A 22,224-nucleotide genomic window follows, 5' to 3' on the forward strand; every position below is an offset into this window, starting at 1 on the left:
GTGTTCGTCGCTTTCTTGGCGCTTTTGTGACGCTTTCTTGGCGCTTTTTGAAAGGCTGCAAAGCAGCCAATCAACAAGCGTAATACTACTTGCCCCAAGAGGCCGTCACAGCCATGCCTACTATTGGCATGGCTGTGATTGGCCAGAGCACCATGTGACCCAGCCTCTATTTAAGCTGGAGTCACATAGCGCCGCCCGTCACTCTGCTCTGATTAGCGTAGGGAGAGGTTAGGCAGATTAACTCCTCCAAAGGACTTGATTATTGATCGATCTGCAGCTGTGGATCATTGAGCTGCTGATACTCAATTGCTCACTGTTTTTAGGCTGCCCAGACCGTTTGTCAGTCACTTTTTTCTGGGGTGATCGGCGGCCATTTTGTGTCTTGCGGTGCGCCAGCACAAGCTGCGACCAAGTGCATTTAACCCTTTAATGGTGTGGTTGTTTTTTGGCTAAAGCCTACATCAGGGTGAAGCTGTCACACCAAGTGCATTTAACCAGCAATAGTCTGTTTATTTTTTGGCCATATACTACATCAGGGGCAAGCTGCGCCTGTCACCAAGTGCATTTAACCCTCAATGGTGTGGTTGTTTTTTGGCTAAAGCCTACATCAGGGTGAAGCTGTCACACCAAGTGCATTTAACCAGCAATAGTCTGTTTATTTTTTGGCCATATACTACATCAGGGGCAAGCTGCGCCCGTCACCAAGTGCATTTAACCCTCAGTAGTGTGGTTGATCAAGCTGTCACACCAAGTGCATTTAACCAGCAATAGTCTGTTCATTTTTTGGCCATATACTACATCAGGGGCAAGCTGCGCCCGTCACCAAGTGCATTTAACCCTCAGTAGTGTGGTTGGTCAAGCTGTCACACCAAGTGCATTTAACCAGCAATAGTCTGTTCATTTTTTGGCCATATACCACATCAGGGGCAAGCTGCGCCCGTCACCAAGTGCATTTAACCCTCAGTAGTGTGGTTGGTCAAGCTGTCACACCAAGTGCATTTAACCAGCAATAGTCTGTTCATTTTTTGGCCATATACTACATCAGGGGCAAGCTGCGACCGTCACCAAGTGCATTTAACCAGCAATAGTGTGGTTGGTCAAGCTGTCACACCAATCGCATTTAACCAGGAATAGTCTGTTCATTTTTTGGCCATATACTACATCAGGGGCAAGCTGCGCCCGTCACCAAGTGCATTTAACCCTCAGTAGTGTGGTTGGTCAAGCTGTCACACCAAGTGCATTTAACCAGCAATAGTGTGGTTATTTTTTGGCCATATCCCAGTCTAATTCTGTTAGTAAATCCATACCGGTCACCCAGCGCCTAAATACTAGGCCTCAAATTTATATCCCGCTAAATCTGTCGTTACCGCTGTACTGTTGTGGCTGGGCAAGTTATTTAGTGTCCGTCAAAGCACATTTTTTGTCCTGGGTTGAAATACAATTCCCAATTTAGCAATTTCATAATTTAGTGGTTTCTGCTATATCAGAGCTATTTGAAATCTATCCCTAAAATGGTATATAATATTCAAGGTGCACATAGGGTCATTCAGAATAACTTCACACACACGCTACTGTGCATTTCCAAGTCTAATTCTGTCAGTAAATCCATACCGGTCACCCAGCGCCTAAATACTAGGCCTCAAATTTATATCCCGCTAAATCTGTCGTTACCGCTGTACTGTTGTGGCTGGGCAAGTTATTTAGTGTCCGTCAAAGCACATTTTTTGTTCTGGGTTGAAATACAATTCACAATTTAGCAATTTCATAATTTAGTAGTTTCTGCTGTATCAGAGCTATTTGAAATCTATCCCTAAAAGGGTATATAATATTCAAGGTGCACATAGGGTCATTCAGAATAACTTCACACACACGCTACTGTGCATTTCCAATTTTAATTCTGTCAGTAAATCCATACCGGTCACCCAGCGCTTAAATACTAGGCCTCAAATTTATATCCCGCTAAATCTGTTGTTACCGCTGTACTGTTCTGGCTGGGCAAGTTATTTAGTGTCCGTCAAAGCATATTTTTTGTTCTGGGTTGAAATACAATTCACAATTTAGCAATTTCATAATTTAGTGGTTTCTGCTATATCAGAGCTATTTGAAATCTATCCCTAAAAGGGTATATAATATTCAAGGTGCACATAGGGTCATTCAGAATAACTTCACACACACGCTACTGTGCATTTCCAATTTTAATTCTGTCAGTAAATCCATACCGGCCACCCAGCGCCTAAATACTAGGCCTCAAATTTATATCCCGCTAAATCTGTTGTTACCGCTGTACTGTTCTGGCTGGGCAAGTTATTTAGTGTCCGTCAAAGCACATTTTTTGTTCTGGGTTGAAATACAATTCACAATTTAGCAATTTCATAATTTAGTGGTTTCTGCTATATCAGAGCTATTTGAAATCTATCCCTAAAAGGGTATATAATATTCAAGGTGCACATAGGGTCATTCAGAATAACTTCACACACGCTACTGTGCATTTCCAATTTTAATTCTGTCAGTAAATCCATACCGGTCACCCAGCGCCTAAATACTAGGCCTCAAATTTATATCCCGCTAAATCTCTCGTTACCACTGTCCTGTTGTGGCTGGGCAAGTTATTTAGTGTCCGTCAAAGCACATTTTTTGTTCTGGGTTGAAATACAATTCCCAATTTAGCAATTTCATAATTTAGTGGTTTCTGCTATATCAGAGCTATTTGAAATCTATCCCTAAAAGGGTATATAATATTCAAGGTGCACATAGGGTCATTCAGAATAACTTCACACACACGCTACTGTGCATTTCCAAGTCTAATTCTGTCAGTAAATCCATACCGGTCACCCAGCGCCTAAATACTAGGCCTCAAATTTATATTCAGCTGAATTTGAATACAATACGTTGGGCCAAATAATATTTTTGTTGTTGTGGTGAACGATAACAATGAGGAAAACATCTAGTAAGGGACGCGGACGTGGACATGGTCGTGGTGGTGTTAGTGGACCCTCTGGTGCTGGGAGAGTACGTGGCCGTTCTGCCACATCCACATGTCCTAGTGTACCAACTACCTCAGGTCCCAGTAGCCGCCAGAATTTACAGCGATATATGGTGGGGCCCAATGCCGTTCTAAGGATGGTAAGGCCTGAGCAGGTACAGGCATTAGTCAATTGGGTGGCCGACAGTGGATCCAGCACGTTCACATTATCTCCCACCCAGTCTTCTGCAGAAAGCGCACAGATGGCGCCTGAAAACCAACCCCATCAGTCTGTCACATCACCCCCATGCATACCAGGGAAACTGTCTCAGCCTCAAGTTATGCAGCAGTCTCCCCTATGCTGTTTGAAGACTCCGCTGGCAGGGTTTCCCAAGGGCATCCACCTAGCCCTTCCCCAGCGGTGAAAGACATAGAATGCACTGACGCACAACCACTTATGTTTCCTGATGATGAGGACATGAGAATACCACCTCAGCATGTCTCTGATGATGACAAAACACAGGTGCCAACTGCTGCTTCTTTCTGCAGTGTGCAGACTGAACAGGAGGTCAGGGATCAAGACTGGGTGGAAGACGATGCAGGGGAAGGTGAGGTTCTAGACCCCACATGGAATAAAGGTCGTGCCACTGACTTTCACAGTTCGGAGGAAGAGACAGTGGTGAGACCGAGCCAACAGCGTAGCAAAAGAGGGAGCAGCTGGCAAAAGCAGAACACCCGCCGCCAAGAGACTCCGCCTGCTACTGACCGCCGCCATCTTGGACCGAGCACCCCAAAGGCAGCTTCAAGGAGTTCCCTGGCATGGCACTTCTTCAAACAATGTGCTGACGACAAGACCCGAGTGGTTTGCACGCTGTGCCATCAGAGCCTGAAGCGAGGCATTAACGTTCTGAACCTTAGCACAACCTGCATGACCAGGCACCTGCATGCAAAGCATGAACTGCAGTGGAGTAAACACCTTAAAACCAAGGAAGTCACTCAGGCTCCCCCTGCTACCTCTTCTGCTGCTGCCGCCTCGGCCTCTTCTGCTGCTGCCGCCTCGGCCTCTTCTGCTGCTGCCGCCTCGGCCTCTTCCTCCGCCTCTGGAGGAACGTTGGCACCTGCCGCCCAGCAAACAGGGGATGTACCACCAACACCACCACCACCTCCGTCACCAAGCATCTCAACCATGTCACACGGCAGCGTTCAGCTCTCCATCTCACAAACATTTGAGAGAAAGCGTAAATTCCCACCTAGCCACCCTCGATCCCTGGCCCTGAAATGCTGTCATTTAGGCTGGTGGACACAGACAGCTTCAAACAGCTCATGTCGCTTGCTGTCCCACAGTATGTTGTTCCCAGCCGGCACTACTTCTCCAAGAGAGCCGTGCCTTCCCTGCACAACCAAGTATCCGATAAAATCAAGTGTGCACTGCGCAACGCCATCTGTGGCAAAGGCCACCTAACCACAGATACGTGGACCAGTAAGCACGGCCAGGGACGCTATATCTCCCTAACTGCACACTGGGTAAATGTAGTGGCAGCTGGGCCCCAGGCGGAGAGCTGTTTGGCGCACGTCCTTCCGCCGCCAAGGATCACAGGGCAACATTCTTTGCCTCCTGTTGCCACCTCCTCCTACTCGACTTCCTCCTCCTCTTCTTCCACCTGCTCATCTAGTCAGCCACACACCTTCACCACCAACTTCAGCACAGCCCGGGGTAAACGTCAGCAGGCCATTCTGAAACTCATATGTTTGGGGGACAGGCCCCACACCGCACAGGAGTTGTGGCGGGGTATAGAACAACAGACCGACGAGTGGTTGCTGCCGGTGAGCCTCAAGCCCGGCCTGGTGGTGTGTGATAATGGGCGAAATCTCGTTGCAGCTCTGGGACTAGCCAGTTTGACGCACATCCCTTGCTTGGCGCATGTGCTGAATTTGGTGGTGCAGAAGTTCATTCACAACTACCCCGACATGTCAGAGCTGCTGCATAAAGTGCGGGCCGTCTGTTCGCGCTTTCGGCGTTCACATCCTGCTGCTGCTCGCCTGTCTGCGCTACAGCGTAACTTCGGCCTTCCCGCTCACCGCCTCATATGCGACGTGCCCACCAGGTGGAACTCCACCTTGCACATGCTGGACAGACTGTGCGAGCAGCAGCAGGCCATAGTGACGTTTCAGCTGCAGCACGCACGGGTCAGTTGCACTACAGAACAGCACCACTTCACCACCAATGACTGGGCCTCCATGCGAGACCTGTGTGCCCTGTTGCGCTGTTTCGAGTACTCCACCAACATGGCCAGTGGCGATGACGCCGTTATCAGCGTTACAATACCACTTCTATGTCTCCTTGAGAAAACACTTAGGGCGATGATGGAAGAGGAGGTGGCCCAGGAGGAGGAGGAGGAGGAGGAGGAAGAGGGGTCATTTTTAGCACTTTCAGGCCAGTCTCTTCGAAGTGACTCAGAGGGAGGTTTTTGGCAACAGCAGAGGCCAGGTACAAATGTGGCCAGCCAGGGCCCACTACTGGAGGACGAGGAGGACGAGGATGAGGAGGAGGTGGAGGAGGATGAGGATGAAACATGGTCACAGCGGGGTGGCACCCAACGCAGCTCGGGTCCATCACTGGTGCGTGGCTTGGGGGAAAGGCAGGACGATGACGATACGCCTCCCACAGAGGACAGCTTGTCCTTACCCCTGGGCAGCCTGGCACACATGAGCGACTACATGCTGCAGTGCCTGCGCAACGACAGCAGAGTTGCCCACATTTTAACGTGTGCGGACTACTGGGTTGCCACCCTGCTGGATCCACGCTACAAAGACAATGTGCCCACCTTACTTCCTGCACTGGAGCGTGATAGGAAGATGCGCGAGTACAAGCGCACGTTGGTAGACGCGCTACTGAGAGAATTCCCAAATGTCACAGGGGAACAAGTGGAAGCCCAAGGCCAAGGCAGAGGAGGAGCAAGAGGTCGCCAAGGCAGCTGTGTCACGGCCAGCTCCTCTGAGGGCAGGGTTAGCATGGCAGAGATGTGGAAAAGTTTTGTCAACACGCCACAGCTAACTGCACCACCACCTGATACGCAACGTGTTAGCAGGAGGCAACATTTCACTAACATGGTGGAACAGTACGTGTGCACACCCCTCCACGTACTGACTGATGGTTCGGCCCCATTCAACTACTGGGTCTCTAAATTGTCCACGTGGCCAGAGCTAGCCTTTTATGCCTTGGAGGTGCTGGCCTGCCCGGCGGCCAGCGTTTTGTCTGAACGTGTATTCAGCACGGCAGGGGGTGTCATTACAGACAAACGCAGCCGCCTGTCTACAGCCAATGTGGACAAGCTGACGTTCATAAAAATGAACCAGGCATGGATCCCACAGGACCTGTCCGTCCCTTGTCCAGATTAGACATTAACTACCTCCCCTTAACCATATATTATTGTACTCCAGGGCACTTCCTCATTCAATCCTATTTTTATTTTCATTTTACCATTATATTGTGAGGCTACCCAAATTTGAATGAACCTCTCCTCTGTCTGGGTGCCGGGGCCTAAATATATGCCAATGGACTGTTCCAATGTTGGGTGACGTGAAGCCTGATTCTCTGCTATTACATGCAGACTAATTCTCTGCTGACATGAAGCCAGATTCTCTGTTACGGGACCTCTCTCCTCTGCCTGGGTGCTGGGCCTAAATATATGCCAATGGACTGTTACACTGGTGGCTGACGTGAAGCCTGATTGTCTGTTACGGGACCTCTCTCCTCTGCCTGGGTGCTGGGCCTAAATATCTGACAATGGACTGTTGCATTGGTGGCTGACGTGAAGCCTGATTCTCTGCTATGATATGAAGACTGATTCTCTGCTGACATGAAGCCAGATTGTCTGTTACGGGACCTCTCTCCTCTGCCTGGGTGCTGGGCCTAAATTTATGACAATGGACTGTTGCAGTGGTGGCTGATTCTCTGCTATGACATGAAGACTGATTCTCTGCTGACATGAAGCCAGATTGTCTGTTACGGGACCTCTCTCCTCTGCCTGGGTGCTGGGCCTAAATTTATGACAATGGACTGTTGCAGTGGTGGCTGACGTGAAGCCTGATTCTCTGCTATGACATGCAGACTGATTCTCTGCTGACATGAAGCCAGATTCTCTGTTACGGGACCTCTCTCCTCTGCCTGGGTGCTGGGCCTAAATATATGCCAATGGACTGTTGCACTGGTGGCTGACGTGAAGCCTGATTGTCTGTTACGGGACCTCTCTCCTCTGCCTGGGTGCTGGGCCTAAATATCTGACAATGGACTGTTGCATTGGTGGCTGACGTGAAGCCTGATTCTCTGCTATGATATGAAGACTGATTCTCTGCTGACATGAAGCCAGATTGTCTATTACGGGACCTCTCTCCTCTGCCTGGGTGCTTGGCCTAAATTTATGACAATGGACTGTTGCAGTGGTGGCTGACGTGAAGCCTGATTCTCTGCTATGACATGCAGACTGATTCTCTGCTGACATGAAGACAGATTCTCTGTTACGGGACCTCTCTCCTCTGCCTGGGTGCCGGGGCCTAAATATCTGAGAATGGACTGTTCCAGTGGTGGGTGACGTGAAGCCAGATTCTCTGCTATGGGACCTCTCTCCAATTGATTTTGGTTAATTTTTATTTTAATTCATTTCCCTATCCACATTTGTTTGCAGGGGATTTACCTACATGTTGCTGCCTTTTGCAGCCCTCTAGCCCTTTCCTGGGCTGTTTTACAGCCTTTTTAGTACCGCAAAGTTTGGGTCCCCATTGACTTCAATGGGGTTCAGGACGAAGTTCGGATCGGTTCGGATCCCGAACCCGAACATTTCCGGGAAGTTCGGCCGAACTTCTCGAACCTGAACATCCAGGTGTTCGCTCAACTCTAATCAGGATGTCTTCAGTTCCGGACTGGAACATTTTTTGGCCGGAGAAAATTCCGCAGCATGCTGCGCTTTTTGCTCCGGCCAAAATTCCTGAACACTTGCCGCAAGGCCGGATCCGGAATTAATGCCCATTGAAAGGCATTGATCTGGATCCGGCCTTAAGCTAAACGTCGTTTCGGCGCATTGCCGGATCCGACGTTTAGCTTTTTTAGAGTGGTTACCATGGCTGCCGGGACGCTAAAGTCCTGTTTGCCATGGTAAAGTGTAGTGGGGAGCGGGGGAGCAGTATACTTACCGTCCGTGCGGCTCCCGGGGCGCTCCAGAGTGACGTCAGGGCGCCCCAAGCGCATGGATGACGTGATCACATGGCAAGTCATCCATGCGCATGGGGTACCCTGACGTCACTCTGGAGCGCCCCGGGAGCCGCACGGACTGTAAGTATACCGCTCCCCCGCCCCCCACTACTACTATGGCAACCAGGACTTTAATAGCGTCCTGGGTGCCACAGTAACACTGAACGCATTTTGAAGACGGATCCGTCTTCAAATGCTTTCAGTACACTTGCGTTTTTCCGGATTCGGTGTGTAATTCCGGTAAGTGGAGTACACGACGGATCCGGACAACGCAAGTGTGAAAGAGGCCTAGTACTTGCATTCCAACAGTTCTAAATAAAAGACATGACTTGATCTTGCAGTATAATTGAAGAAGTGTTTATAGCCGAATATTGCACTGTTATTTATTTTATTTTATTTTTTAACTTGATTTTATTAGATTGTTAAAGTTTTAAAAAGAATATTATGTGTTCTGATTTTATCAAGCAGTTTCTGATCATGTGACATCTTAACCGCTATGGATTGGTGTGGGAGGAGTATATAAGTAGCTGCTTGATATATGCCATTCATGTCATGATTAAGGACCAAAACATGAGGGTCTGAAATGCGTAGATTGTCTCTTGCGTATGAGGATTGGAAAGTTTTTACCGCATCATAAATAAAGTGTTTCCTCGTGTTTAAAAGAGCTGGATTTTCTCTTCGATTTTTACACATATGACGAATATTTTACCAAATATTCACAAAATATTGTGAATTTGAATATTGCCCCTGCCGCTCATCACTATAAGGAGGTCTTTAACACTACGGGGATCATTTATGAAGGCAGATATGTCCGTTTTATGGTGTAAAAAAGTTACAAGTCATGATAACTGTGACATTTTCATGGCAACTGTGACACTTTTGCAGAATTTTGTGATCCTCACCACCTTTCACAGTTGTGTAAGAGCTAAAAATGAGATTAGACCTGGATTTTTGCAAAAGTGGCAAAAAAAAGTCCAAACCAAGGCCAGGCAACCCCCTGGTGTACTTTTACACTTATAGATGTAAACCACATTCCACTCACTCCAAATATATTATTGTTGTGCTCCATTTCATAAATCTGGTGCGACCACACAGAACAAAACCAGACGTAAAAGTAACATGAAAATGATCTCAAATGATAAATGACCTCCTATGTTCATGAAGATGGCGAGAAGGACAGACATGTTTGTTGGGCGTATATACGTTATTTGATGCCTGTATTGCAGATATTGATGTTTTTATGTGTATATTATATACGTGATTGATTCATCAGAATGTGCATGAATTTCTGTTACACATATTCAAATTAATGGGACCGTAGCAAACATTAATACTACAAATCTGAAGTGTGAACGTACTCTAGGTGTGGATGAAATGCAGGGTAAATGCTACAGACCTGAAATGAAGGAAAACTAATATGCAATGCTTTGTGTGTTTCAGGAGAATGTACATACAGAGATGCTTATTTTGAAAATGCACAACTTATAGATCTGAAGTCAGTTTACGTGGAAGGAGATAAAGTGCAGTTCAGGTGTAAATATAATTATCAAACACCAGATGGAGAAGACTATGGAGAAAGAACATGTCTTCCTAATGGAAAATTTACTCCAGCCAAATGTTCGGGTAAGTTCAGTCATATGTCATACATATCAGGGCATTCATTAACAGGGCTCCGAAAAAGCCAAAGGTAATATGATAACATTATTTGACCGACGGAGAAGATACATTTCATGTAAAAATGATTCTTTATTAAAACAAATGTTAGAATTGACTTACGTGTTTGACAGTTGGTCAGAAGGTATGTACTAACTGTTGATCAGAAGGTATGTACTAACTGATGATCAGAAGGTATGTACTAACTGATGATCAGAAGGTATGTACTAACTGTTGATCAGAAGGTATGTACTAACTGTTGATCAGAAGGTATGTACTAACTGTTGATCAGAAGGTATGTACTAACTGTTGATCAGAAGGTATGTACTAACTGTTGATCAGAAGGTATGTACTAACTGATGATCAGAAGGTATGTACTAACTGATGAATGGATAACTCCGTCACTGGTAAGAAGATTCTCTTCATTACAATTTTCATGTATCTTTCTAATCCGCCGCTGGGAATACTTCTGTACAGAACATCTTCCAGTTTGCTGATGGTTTTGCCAATGTATGGTAGACAGACCATATACTGTATTGGATATCAACTAAAGCAGGTATACACAAAGGGTATACTTGTATCTGTAGGGTATACTTGTCGCAGGATGCCACACATGTACATCACTCTGATCGTGTGGGTTAATGAGTTGTGGCTAAATGATGACCACAAGAGCCGGGGCACTGGGTTTAACCCCTAAGATGCTATGTTCTACAGCAGAACCTAAGGGGTGACTGACATCCCTATTGTCCGCCCCACAGCACAATCTCTGGGGGATACTCCGTTTGGAGTAGTTGCTCAAATCATGACAGTAGAGTGATTGTACATTTTGTGCTGTACTCTTAACACCAACTATTCCTAATAAATATGTAACATCTTTGATTCAGTGGAAAAAGCCGCAGCATTCTATTATTAAAGGGTTCTGAGCATTTTTATACTGATGGTCTCTTCTCATCCTCCCAGCACCCCCACCAATCAGCTATATGAAGAGTCTGTGGCACTCCATGAGCACTTAGGTCTCCTCCTAGGCCAGTGATGTAACATTCATCAGTCACATGACCTCAGCGCAGCTCAGTCCCATTCAAATAAATAGCGCTGGACTGTCATACCAAGCATAGCCGCTATCCAATGGACACCGCGCTGCCCACAGATCACCATAGCTTCCTCAAACAGCTGTTCAGCGGTAGTCGGGATTCGTATCCCACCAATAGAATATTGATGACCTATCCTAAGGATAGGCCATCAACATGAAAATTCAGGAGAACCGTTTTAACCCCTTGCCAGTACAGTGACAATGTCCAGAAGATGAGGGATACGCTGTAGAGCACTAGGAGGTTATATCAAATTTTTAAAACTGGCAGTATAAATAACATTATAAATAACATTATAAATAACATTATAAACTATATCCAATCCAGAACATTTATAAAGTGGCAACTGATAACCAGTACTTGATAAGGAGTGCCTGATGGACCGTCCACTGGCATTAACGGGGTACTCCAGTATACAAAAGTTCACTCCGTTTGAGTGTTTGCAGCACACAATAATTATATAGTAATTACATCTTCTCAGTAGTTTTCCATCACTTGCCACTTTATTTTTTTTAACAACCCCACAGGGTTGTACATCATACAGTTCCGTTTGTAGAAGCTCCCACTAGGGGTGATGCTCTGTTGGATCTGGTAATTTCTAATGATGCAGAGCTTGTTGGAAATGTCACTGTTTGAGAAACACTAGGTAAGGCCCCATGCACACGGCCGTGTTTCACAGCCGTGTGCGGGCCGTGGAACCGCGGCCTGGATCCCTCCTGAGAGCAGGAGCGCACGGCGTCACTGGTTGCTATGACGCCGTGCGCTCCCTGCTGCCGCCGCAATACAGTAACACACTGGTATGATCTATGCCAGTGTATTACTGTACTGTGCCGGCAGCAGGGAGCGCACGGCGTCATAGCAACCAGTGACGCCGTGCGCTCCTGCTCTCAGGAGGAATCCAGGCCGCGGTTCCACGGCCCGCACACGGCTGTGAAACACGGCCGTGTGCATGGGGCCTAACACTGAGTACAATATAATTATATCCCCCCTAAACTATAACAAGAAAACTCTGTCAGGCAGAGCAAAAACACAGAATTTTCAAAAAAGGCTAATTTCCCTGGATTGGGGGCAGCATTTCAGGGCATAGACTGGGAGCAGTTACTGTCACATAATAATTCTGAGGATACATGGGAGAGCTTTAAAGGGACACTGACAGGCCCAATAACCATAATTAGCTGTACATATCCATGCACAGGTCTTCTAATGTGCATTTAAAACATATAAGTATCCCCCCTGTCCACATTATGAATACTGCAAACTCGTGTTTTATAACCTGCCCCTTGGGCAGAAAGAACAGGGATTAGTTCAGGTTATAAAACACGAGTTTGCAGTATTCATAATGTGGACAGGGGGGATACTTATATGTTTTAAATGCACATTAGAAGACCTGTGCATGGATATGTACAGCTAATTATGGTTATTGGGCCTGTCAGTGTCCCTTTAAATCCACATTGAGAAATTGCTAAAAAAAAAATGTATTTCTTTAGGTAACAAGTATAAATGGCTAAGTACATGTTCTTTGGCAGATGGCAATAACGCTATTAACTCCACATATTCCATCCGCCAAATACGTTCTTTGATGTTACTGCTCAAATGAAAACCCAGAGGTGACACCTCACAAGCCAAAGCTTCTTTATAACAAGTCTTTTTAACACCAGCACCTTTTTCAATATGAGGTACATTTTCAATATTAGGTAAAACGCAGCCACTCTCAACACTAGGCGGCTTAACCACTTTAACCAAATTAGAGCTCCAAACATCTGAAGCTGAATTAACCCCTCGCCTGCCAGTGGCCTCCACTAGCAGCTTAACCAAACCAGCTAACAAAGCTGAATCAGATGCAGACAAAACATTGATATTCTCACCCACAGGCTGTCCCTCCTGGACTGGACCGGACCAGAGGCTGCAGCTGACTGGTGTGGTGGTATTCCCAGGGGGCCTGGAGACAGCTCAACCCCCCCCCCCCCCCCAAACTTCTTGCTGAGTTCCTTGAAGATCACTGAGCTGTGCATTTAATTCCACTCTGGCAGCTTGTTGATGACGATGCCCCCTGCTGGTGCTGGCCACTGCTGTACAGAGCGCTACGACGCTCTGTCCTCTGCTCTCGCTGCTCCTGAAGGACCTCAGGCTCCGGCATGAAGCCACACCTTCTTCTCTGTTGCTGCGCCAGTGCCCCGCCTCCAGAGGAGGAGTATAAGTGCTCCTAGCTTTTCGAGCTGTTTTGCAAGGGAGCGCTGACAACTCCTCCTCCTGGCACTGGCTACCCACAGGCTCCTCCGTGCGCAGCTCCGGCATGGCTTTTCTCCTATCTTCCGGCTCCCTCTCTTATTCGGCGACGGCGTTGTTCTCAGCGGCGATGGTGGCGGGTAAAGCGACGGCATCATCCTCAGCAGGTCTTCAGCCAGTCTTCACCACCGGCAGACTCCGCTTTCTCTATGAGCTGACGCAGCAGATCCTCCATCCTGGTCCAGCGCTGTCCAAATATTTGTAGACTGCCCTGAAGTAGCGCCGAACCTGGGAATATAAAGGGGAGAAATTTCCCACCGTGGAGGTGAGAACAAATCACAGTGCTGGAAATCTACCCCAGCAACGGGCAGCAACCAATCAGGAGCATAGCTTGAGTCGCCGCATATCTTCATCTGAAGAAATAGGAACCAGTTCCAACCAGATTAAACTACATCTTCACCTTGACTGAGGAAATTTTACCCGAAAAATAAGGTGGGAAAACAGGACAGGGAAAAAGAGTGGGGGAGGGGGGGGAGGAACAAGAACTAACCTAATATATAATGGAAAAAAGGGGGGTGTCATTGCCCCCATGTGTCCCCCAAGCGAATCACTCTGGGGGATCTGTACATTCTCGTTAATATGTCTGCCCTTGACATAGAGAACAGTTAAATATCAGTACCTCCTTAGTTAGCCCTTCAAAGGTTACTTGAAAAGGGTTATTCTGAAGTTGTGAGCATAGATAATCATTTTATTGTTATTAGATGACAGAAAAGTAGTTTTGACACTGGACTTGGACTTTAATCCTCTGCCAAAGACAGATCTCCTCCTTTGTGTGTCCTAACACAGAAGCACTTCAGTACCCAGAGACATTTCTGATCCTGTAACGTTTCTCACCTGAGATGTGAAAATGAACCAACAAAAAGAATTATGGGCTTTGGTTGTAATACCCAGAAAAGTCAGCAATTGGTTTCAGAAGTATTGATGGAGCTGTAACGCAGGCAATAACGTAGTCAAGGGTCACCCCACAAAAGGTGACAGGATGTTACTTGCCAGAGGATAAGTTCAAAACATAATCGGAGGACAAGCCAGGAGTCAGAACCAGGAGTAGAGAAACAGGTACCAGGCTGATAAATCCAAGGAATGAGACAGAAGCAGTATCCAGTAGACAGGTCAAGGTCCAGATCAGACTCACACTTAAGCCGCATGCACACAGCCGTTGTTCACGGCCGTGAGCGGTCCGTGGAACCGCGGCCTGGATTCCTGCTGAGAGCAGGAGCGCACCGCGTCATTGGTTGGTATGACGCCGTGCGCTCCCTGCTGCCGCCACAGTACAGTAATACACTGGTATAGATCATACCAGTGTATTACTGTATTGCGGTGGCAGCAGGGAGCGCACAGCGTCATATCAACCAATGACGCCGTGCGCTCCTGCTCTCAGGAGGAATCCAGGCCGCGGTTCCACGGACCGCTCACGGCCGTGAACAACGGCCGTGTGCATTCGGCCTTAACATCACAGATACTTACCAAACCACAATGAGTGTTCTCGTGATTTACAGGAGTTCATTTTGTAGACCACATAAATTTTGATGGCACAAATTTATTTTCCTTTGATAATTGACTTTCCATGGAATTGAAATATATCCCCTCTCTTATGGATTTGTTGATGTGATGGTGAGTGAAGTTAACAACTTTGTTACACCCATAACACCAATCTTGATTGGATTCACTGGTATGGAAGATACATTGATGACCATACTGTACCTCCCAACTTTCTAACCGAACAAAGAAGGACACATAGAATGTGTCGGCAGATAAGAACCATTTGGCCCATCTAGTCTGCCCAATATGCTGAATACTATGAATAACCCCTGGCCCTATCTTATATGAAGGATGGCCTTATGCCTATCCCATGCATACTATAACTCCTTCACTGTATTGGCAGCTACCACTTCTGCAGGAAGGCTATTCCATGCATCCACTACTCTCTCAGTAAAGTAATACTTCCTGATATTACTTTTAAACCTTTGCCCCTCTAATTTAAAACTATGTCCTCTTGTAGCAGTTTTTCTTCTTTTATATATTCTCTCCTCTTTTACCTTGTTGATTCCCTTTATGTATTTAAAAGTTTCTATCACATCCTCTCTGTCTCGTCTTTCTTCCAAGCTATACATGTTAAGGTCCTTCACGCTGGGTTAACACCTGAGCGTATTTGGTATGCGCTTTTTATCAGGCGTTTTTGAGGCGCATTTTGGGGCGTTTTTGTATTTAGGAAACACTCGTAATACGCGCGTTTGTGTGATTAACCACAGAGGCATCCAATGACAAACTGCCTCAATACGTGCGACAATATGCCCCAAAGAAGCTCCTGTACTTCCTTGGGGGTAGGGCGTTTTACAGCGCGTTCGTATGCACTGTAAAACGCTCAGGTTAGAACCAGGCCCATAGGGAAACATTGGTTTTTGCCTGTTGAGCGTTTTACAGCGCTTAGGAACGCGCTGTAAAACGCTCAGGTGTGAACCTAGCCTTAATCTTTCCATGTAAGTTTTATCCTGCAATCCATGTACTAGTTTAGTAGCTCTTCTCTGAACTCTCTCCAAAGTATCAATATCCTTCTGGAGATATGGTATCCAGTATTGCGCACAATACTCCCAATGAGGTCTCACTAGTGCTCTGTAGAGCAGCATGAGCACATTGTGCACTAGGCCATACCTCTAACTCCACCCAAAACATAACTGTGCACCTAATCCCAACCAGCCTACTTAATGCCCCCACATAGTAATTGTTTCCCCTTCATGCCCCTAACAGTATTTATGCCCACATTTTTCCCCCTCGCAGAATTATGCCCAGCTGTTCCTACAGTAATATGCCCTGTTATGTGCCCCCAGTAATATGCCCTGTTATGTGCCCCCAGTAATATGCTCAGCTGTGCCCCCAGCAATATGCACCGTTATGTGCCCCCACATGAAATTATGCCCAACTGTTCCCACAGTAATATGCCCTGTTATGTGCCCCCATTAATATGCCCAGATGTGCCCCCAGAAATATGTCCAGCTGAGCCCCCAGTAATATGTCCAGTTATGTGCGCCCAGCTGTGTCCCCATTAAAAAATAAACACCACATACCTTGTTCCTAGCAGCAGGACATCGGCTGCTCTGGTCTGTGGAGGAGGTGGAGCCGAGACTGACTGCCGGGGAGGAATGATGGAGCAGGGAGGGGATGCCGACTCTCTGCTTCATCATAATACACAGGCAACTGTCTCTGCCTCCTATGGAAGCATAGCAAATGATGGCCAGAGGGTAGAGAAAGGCGCTCATGGGGTGAGTATGTTCAATAAGTGGAAAATCCACCAAAAAAAAGGTTTTGTTTGCTCACCTTTTGTGGTTGCACCTAATTGGGTGCAACCCCAGTGACGGTTGTTTGTGGACGGTTCACAGTTGGTGCAGCCCAGATCTCTCCAAATGCCCACCACTCGGGCTATACCACACGTATGGACAGTAGGAGGCGCACTATCACAACTGGATCATTTTTCAGGTTTATTGGTAGACAACGTGTTTGGGGTACTTCTGACCCCTTTATCAAGTCGGAGGTTTTTAGGTTGTTGGTCAAAAACCTTATGTCGGCGGTGCCGGTGGCACGGCTGGTGTATCGACAGCACGAGGTGAACGCTGACCATGGAAGCATAGACAGATGCCAGAAAGTGGGACATAGCTCCCCATATCGGGACAGCTGGACAGGACAGCCACTGCAATCCGGGACTGTCCCGCCAGATCCGGGATGGTTGGGAAGTATGGATGACTCCCTTCATATCTGGGGAGGGCGGGTGGTTTGCAAATAAGATGTGAGGCTGGCATATCTGTTTTGTATTTATTTATCCCCTAAGTTTTTGTTGGTAGCCTCATGCTGTTCAATTAGTACTTTTTCATACTAAGGGCTCATGCACACGACCGTATGGCTTTTTCAGTGTTTTGCGGTCCGTTTTTTACGGATCCGTTGTTCCGTTTTTTGTCTCCTTTGTGTTTCCGTTTCCTTTCCGTTCTTCCGTTTTGTTTTTCCATATGCCATATACAGTATACAGTAATTACATGGGCTGGGCATAACATTTTCAATAGATGGTTCCACAGATACGGATGCATTTCCGTATGTGTTCAGTTTTTTTGCTGACCCATTGACTTGAATGGAGCCAAGCACCATGATTTGCGGACAAGAACAGGACATGTTATATCTTTTCACGGTACGGAAATACGGAAAACTGAAACGGAATGCATACGGAGACACTTCAGTTTTTTTAGCTGAACCATTGAAATGAATGGTTCAGTATATGTACAGCAAACTGAACTCAAAAAATGGCCAGTATACTGAACGCAAAATACTGTCCCTAAGATTTTAATCTGTTGTTATGCTTGCATTCCCACATAATGCTTTCCTGGGAAACAGACATACAAGCAACGTTACTCTACTTTCTAAAAGGAAAACTAGGTGTATCTTTACCAAGAACCTAGCTTTTTCTGGGTAACTTTTCTTTAGAATAAACTTAAATATGGATTATTTGTATATAATCACTCACATAAATCTTTGAAATCGTATTTTAGTGATCTGGATAAATTAAAACTTAGCTTTTATTATAGCTCCTATAAGATAAATGAGATTTTGTTCCTCAAGGTGAAAATAAAGAGGTAGGTAATCGTAGATTGCTCGCAGTGTCCCACGATAACGGGATTTGTACTGGGGGCAATACTAAAATGTCCACAAAGGCAAAAATGTGAAATGACTGATGTATTCCACACGTGATATTACAAGGTCTAGACAGTTAGAGTGGTACACATCAGTATTCAAGCCGCAAGTTGTCGGATTTGGTACACACAGGCACCAATATCTGATACATCAAGGTGGACATATAACAAATATTAAACAACAAAAAACTATATGCACAACGACAAACACAACATAAATAATGACATGGATGTATGTATATATCCGTGTTACATATTGCACACTCATACATCCACAGCATATAGGTGCACGGCGGCACCGCTTGAAAAGAAGAAGACACACCACCAGGTGTCCTACCGTACAGGTTTGATGTACTCCAGGCACCTGTGTTCTTTATGTCTTTATCAGGCAGGGTGGTCCTTTTCGGCAGTTGGAGGGTATGTAGAGGGAATAAAAACGATGATTTTTCCTTTTTTCCCTATCCCTAATTGGCCCTCACAGCCCTACAATAAGCCTCCAAAACTAGCCACGGGGTGTCCCACTAATTGGGCCCCCGTCCGGAACCTAGCCCTGGAATTGTGGTCCCTAAAAAGGCCCTACAAGGATCCCTACATGCACGTTTCTGGGGTAGGGGAATGAACCCCTCCCCTCATCAGGGGATATAATTTCTAAGGGCTGGAAAATACAAAAAGAGGGTCACCAGAAATGGTGGCTCTCCCTATAGAGTAAGGCGCACAGGTGGGTGTGCAACCGGCAACGGGAATGAAGGAGAGGGGACCGGTAAAATAAAGTTTCCTCCCTTCTGTCACTAAGGTGGAGCGCACGGATAGGTGCACAGCCGCAGTGTAAAGTGGAGCGGACAGATAGGTGCACAGCCGCAATGAAAATAGAGAAGGGGGACAGATGAAAGCGCCCCTTGTCCTCTTGTGGTGCACAGGTTGGTGCCGCAGGCATATGTCTTACCTGGTCTGGAGGTGTACGCGTCCGCTCTTTTGAAGGTTCGCGCTGGGATATCGGCACGTCGCACGCCATGATGACGTCAGCCCTTCCCTTAGTGCGGCGGCGGGCGGTGATGACGTTTTGCCCTTACTTTGCGTCTCATGCCCACACGCCGAATGGGCGCTGGGCATGCGCAATAGTACGCGTACATTACATTTTCAATATCATCGCATTAGTGCCTGAAATGATATATCCAGGCCATAATGCACAAAGATAATTATTGAATTCCAGTATACAGCCTCCATAGGTCAATATTTATATTTATATTGTACCAGCAAACCATCGTACTGATGACTTCACTCCCATAATGGGGCTGCATTCAAAAAGGTGCTGTTGTTTTATTTGTATGTCGTTAATCAGATACTGCTACTAGCGACATGCAGAAGAATAAGAAAGATAGAGTATACATCGGGCGCCAGACAAATTAGTATATGTTGTGCAGGCGCACAATATGAACCTACAAATATAGAAATATGGACAAAGCATAGAAATATGTGTTTTCTTGTCCGTATATACGGGCGTATTGATATATAAGCTCCGCATAGGAGTGGATCTGTGGGCAGCGGAACACGTGTCCAACAGATTCACTCAAAAACCCTGATGTGGGTATACAACATGAATTATTTAGTGGTATTTATTGCGGTCTTGTTGATTTCATTTTTTAACAGTAGTCGGCACACAATGACACCAAGCAATTAATGGGTATTACATCCCATGTCTCCCATGCAGCCGAAATTTAATGGGGCAGGGTGAGGCGGTTTTAGGTAGATATTTATAGTTAAATCTGTATAAAAAACAGATTGAAGGGGTATTCTTTAAAGGAAGCAGCCAAAGTGGAGGGACTCATTCAAACCTTTGGGGGATACCGTGTCCAGTTGGAAGGTCCAACGTGCTTCTCTTTGAAGTAGGAGACGGTCCCAATCACCGCCACGTATTGGTGGTGGGATATTTTTTCTTTAGCAGATCTGAGCAAAGAAAGCTTGCTTGGCTGTCTGAGAGGCCTTGTTTGGGGTACTATTATGTTCTATGAATAGTGCCAATTATGCATGAGAAGCATTGTAAGCCAGGTAATGTTCCTTTGGGTTTCTGGGAAGAATATATGAAAATGAGCAAATCTTACATTTGCTGGCATCAGACAGGCCTAGGGAAGCTGGTCTGAATATCTTTCCCAGAAACCCAGAGGGGCTTTACCTGGCCTGCAATACTCCATACACATACTACACATGCTAGGCACTCTCCGTAATGAGAAAGATTAACCCCCAGAAAATGCATACATATTGCTGAGAAGCCCAACATAGTATACTAGCCTCTCGCTTTCTGTTCACTTACCTTGGTCATTGTCTGCAAATGAACTATGGTCAGAGATCTCGCAAGACATTGCTCTTCATTCACTGCAGCCAGGCTTCACTGACATTCAGAGTGGTGGGTCGGAGCTAGGGATGAGCAAATCGACTTCGGATGAAAAACCCAAAGTCGATTTGCATAAAAGTTTTTTCTAATACTGTACGGAGCAGGAGCTCTGTACAGTATTAGAATGTATTGGCTCTGATGAGCCAAAGTTATTGCTTCGTGAAGTCTCGCAAGACTTCGGGTAATAACTTCAGAAATTAATTGGTACTGTAAAAAAACATTTCGGTTCCAAGTGGTACCTTTGAACTGAACCGGAGTTCAGGAAATGTTTTTTTTACAGTACAAATTAATTTATAAAGTTATTACCCGAAGTCTCACAAGACTAGATCCCTAGTCACAGCAATAGAAGTAGCAGGAGCCAACAGCTGAAGCAGGGCGGACTGAGACCATAGCAGAGGCTGCAGATCATTGGCGTATAGTAATGGGCAAGGTAAGTCACTAAATCCCATGGAGACAAACATCTACAAGGAGGCTAAACTTGCTGCTCTGAAGCTTTTGTCGGTTATTGCTCAGAAAATTATAAGGGAAACAATGGTAACTGAAGCATCAAATTACAAAATCTCTTTATTTCTTCAACAAAGGGTACAAAAGCATAAAAAAGGCACAATATCTTTTAGTCAAGAGGGACACATTTATGGAGAGTAGAAAGAACTCATGTCAATATCAAAGCTAGGAAACAGCTGGGGAGGCTGTCACATATGGCTTGATAAACTAGTCCTGACTCATCTGGTTTGATTGCAGAATCCGTACTCTCCTCACGATATGGTCACTTTCTGCTACTTGAGGTACTACATTGCATTGCTCCATATCATAAGGGCTCTTTTACACGAGCAAGTTTTCTATCCAGATGTGATACATGTAGTGAACGTCTTGCACACAAACAGACTTCGGACCCATTCATTTGAATGTATCTGTGTGTACATAAGCGTTGTTTTTCACTCATGATCTATGTGTTCAGGAAAACTCACAGCATGTTCTATACCTTAAGTTTTTCACGCAGCCCTGGCTCCATAGAAGTGAATGGGGCTTGAGTGAAAAACGGATGGCATCTGGATGCAATGTGTTTTTCACTGATGATTGCTAGGAGATGTTTATTGCTATTCTGCTTTTATTTTCCACACACACATAAAAAACACATGCAATCCAGATAAAATCAGGACAGAAAAATTGCAAACACTGAATGCAATCGTGGACAAAACTGATAGAACTTTCAAGCAAAACCATCAGTTTTTGTCTGAACAGATCCTGGCACAATCTGTATCGCTCATGTGAAAGATCCCTAAGGAAACTGTAGTCTAGTCTTAACCAATATACAAGGGGTGTGACGCGGAGTAAGGCCTCTTGCACACGACTGTATGGCTTTTTCAGTATTTTGCAGTCCGCAAAAAATGGATCCGCAAAAAGTACGGATGACGTCCGTGTGCATTCCGTTTTTTGCGGAATGGAACAGCTGGCCCCTGATAGAACAGTACTCTCCTTGTCTGTTATGCGGACAATAATAGGACTCTATCTTTGAACAGAAAAAACGGAAATACGGAAACAGAAGGCATACAGAGTAGCTTCTGTTTTTGTTTTGTGAATCCATTGAAATGAATGGTTCCATATATGGTCTGTATATAGAATGCAAAAAACTTAATGTAACGTGTGCAAGAGGCTTAAAGGTTATATTACCCAGCCTGATGTGGAGATTGTTGGGAAGGAGGTGTTCCATGCCAGCAATCGACTGCTCGCTAGTGGAGGAGACCGCTGCTATAACATGCAGTGATCTCCTCTGCAGCATGGGGAGGAGTAATCGCTGTGCCAACACCCGTCCCCATGCTGTATAGTTTTTTGCCGGCAGCAGATCGTGATTAGACACCACAATCTGCCAGCTGCAAATGATCATTTTTCAATATGCCAAAAGATTTGCATTTGACGACAGTATCACA

General features: G+C 45.9%; 1 protein-coding gene across 1 annotated transcript in view; it reads left to right on the forward strand.

Annotated features, from left to right (window-relative positions):
- LOC122922773 (complement factor H-like) overlaps window positions 1-22,224 on the forward strand; it is a 243,167-nt gene that overhangs the window by 122,891 nt on the left and 98,052 nt on the right. The window contains exon 9 of the mRNA XM_044273498.1: window positions 9,651-9,833. Coding sequence (XP_044129433.1) covers window positions 9,651-9,833 — 183 coding nt within the window. The remainder of the gene's footprint in view (window positions 1-9,650; window positions 9,834-22,224) is intronic.

This window comes from Bufo gargarizans, unplaced genomic scaffold, assembly GCF_014858855.1.
Source record: "Bufo gargarizans isolate SCDJY-AF-19 unplaced genomic scaffold, ASM1485885v1 fragScaff_scaffold_697_pilon:::fragment_2:::debris, whole genome shotgun sequence".
Taxonomy (NCBI): domain Eukaryota; kingdom Metazoa; phylum Chordata; class Amphibia; order Anura; family Bufonidae; genus Bufo; species Bufo gargarizans.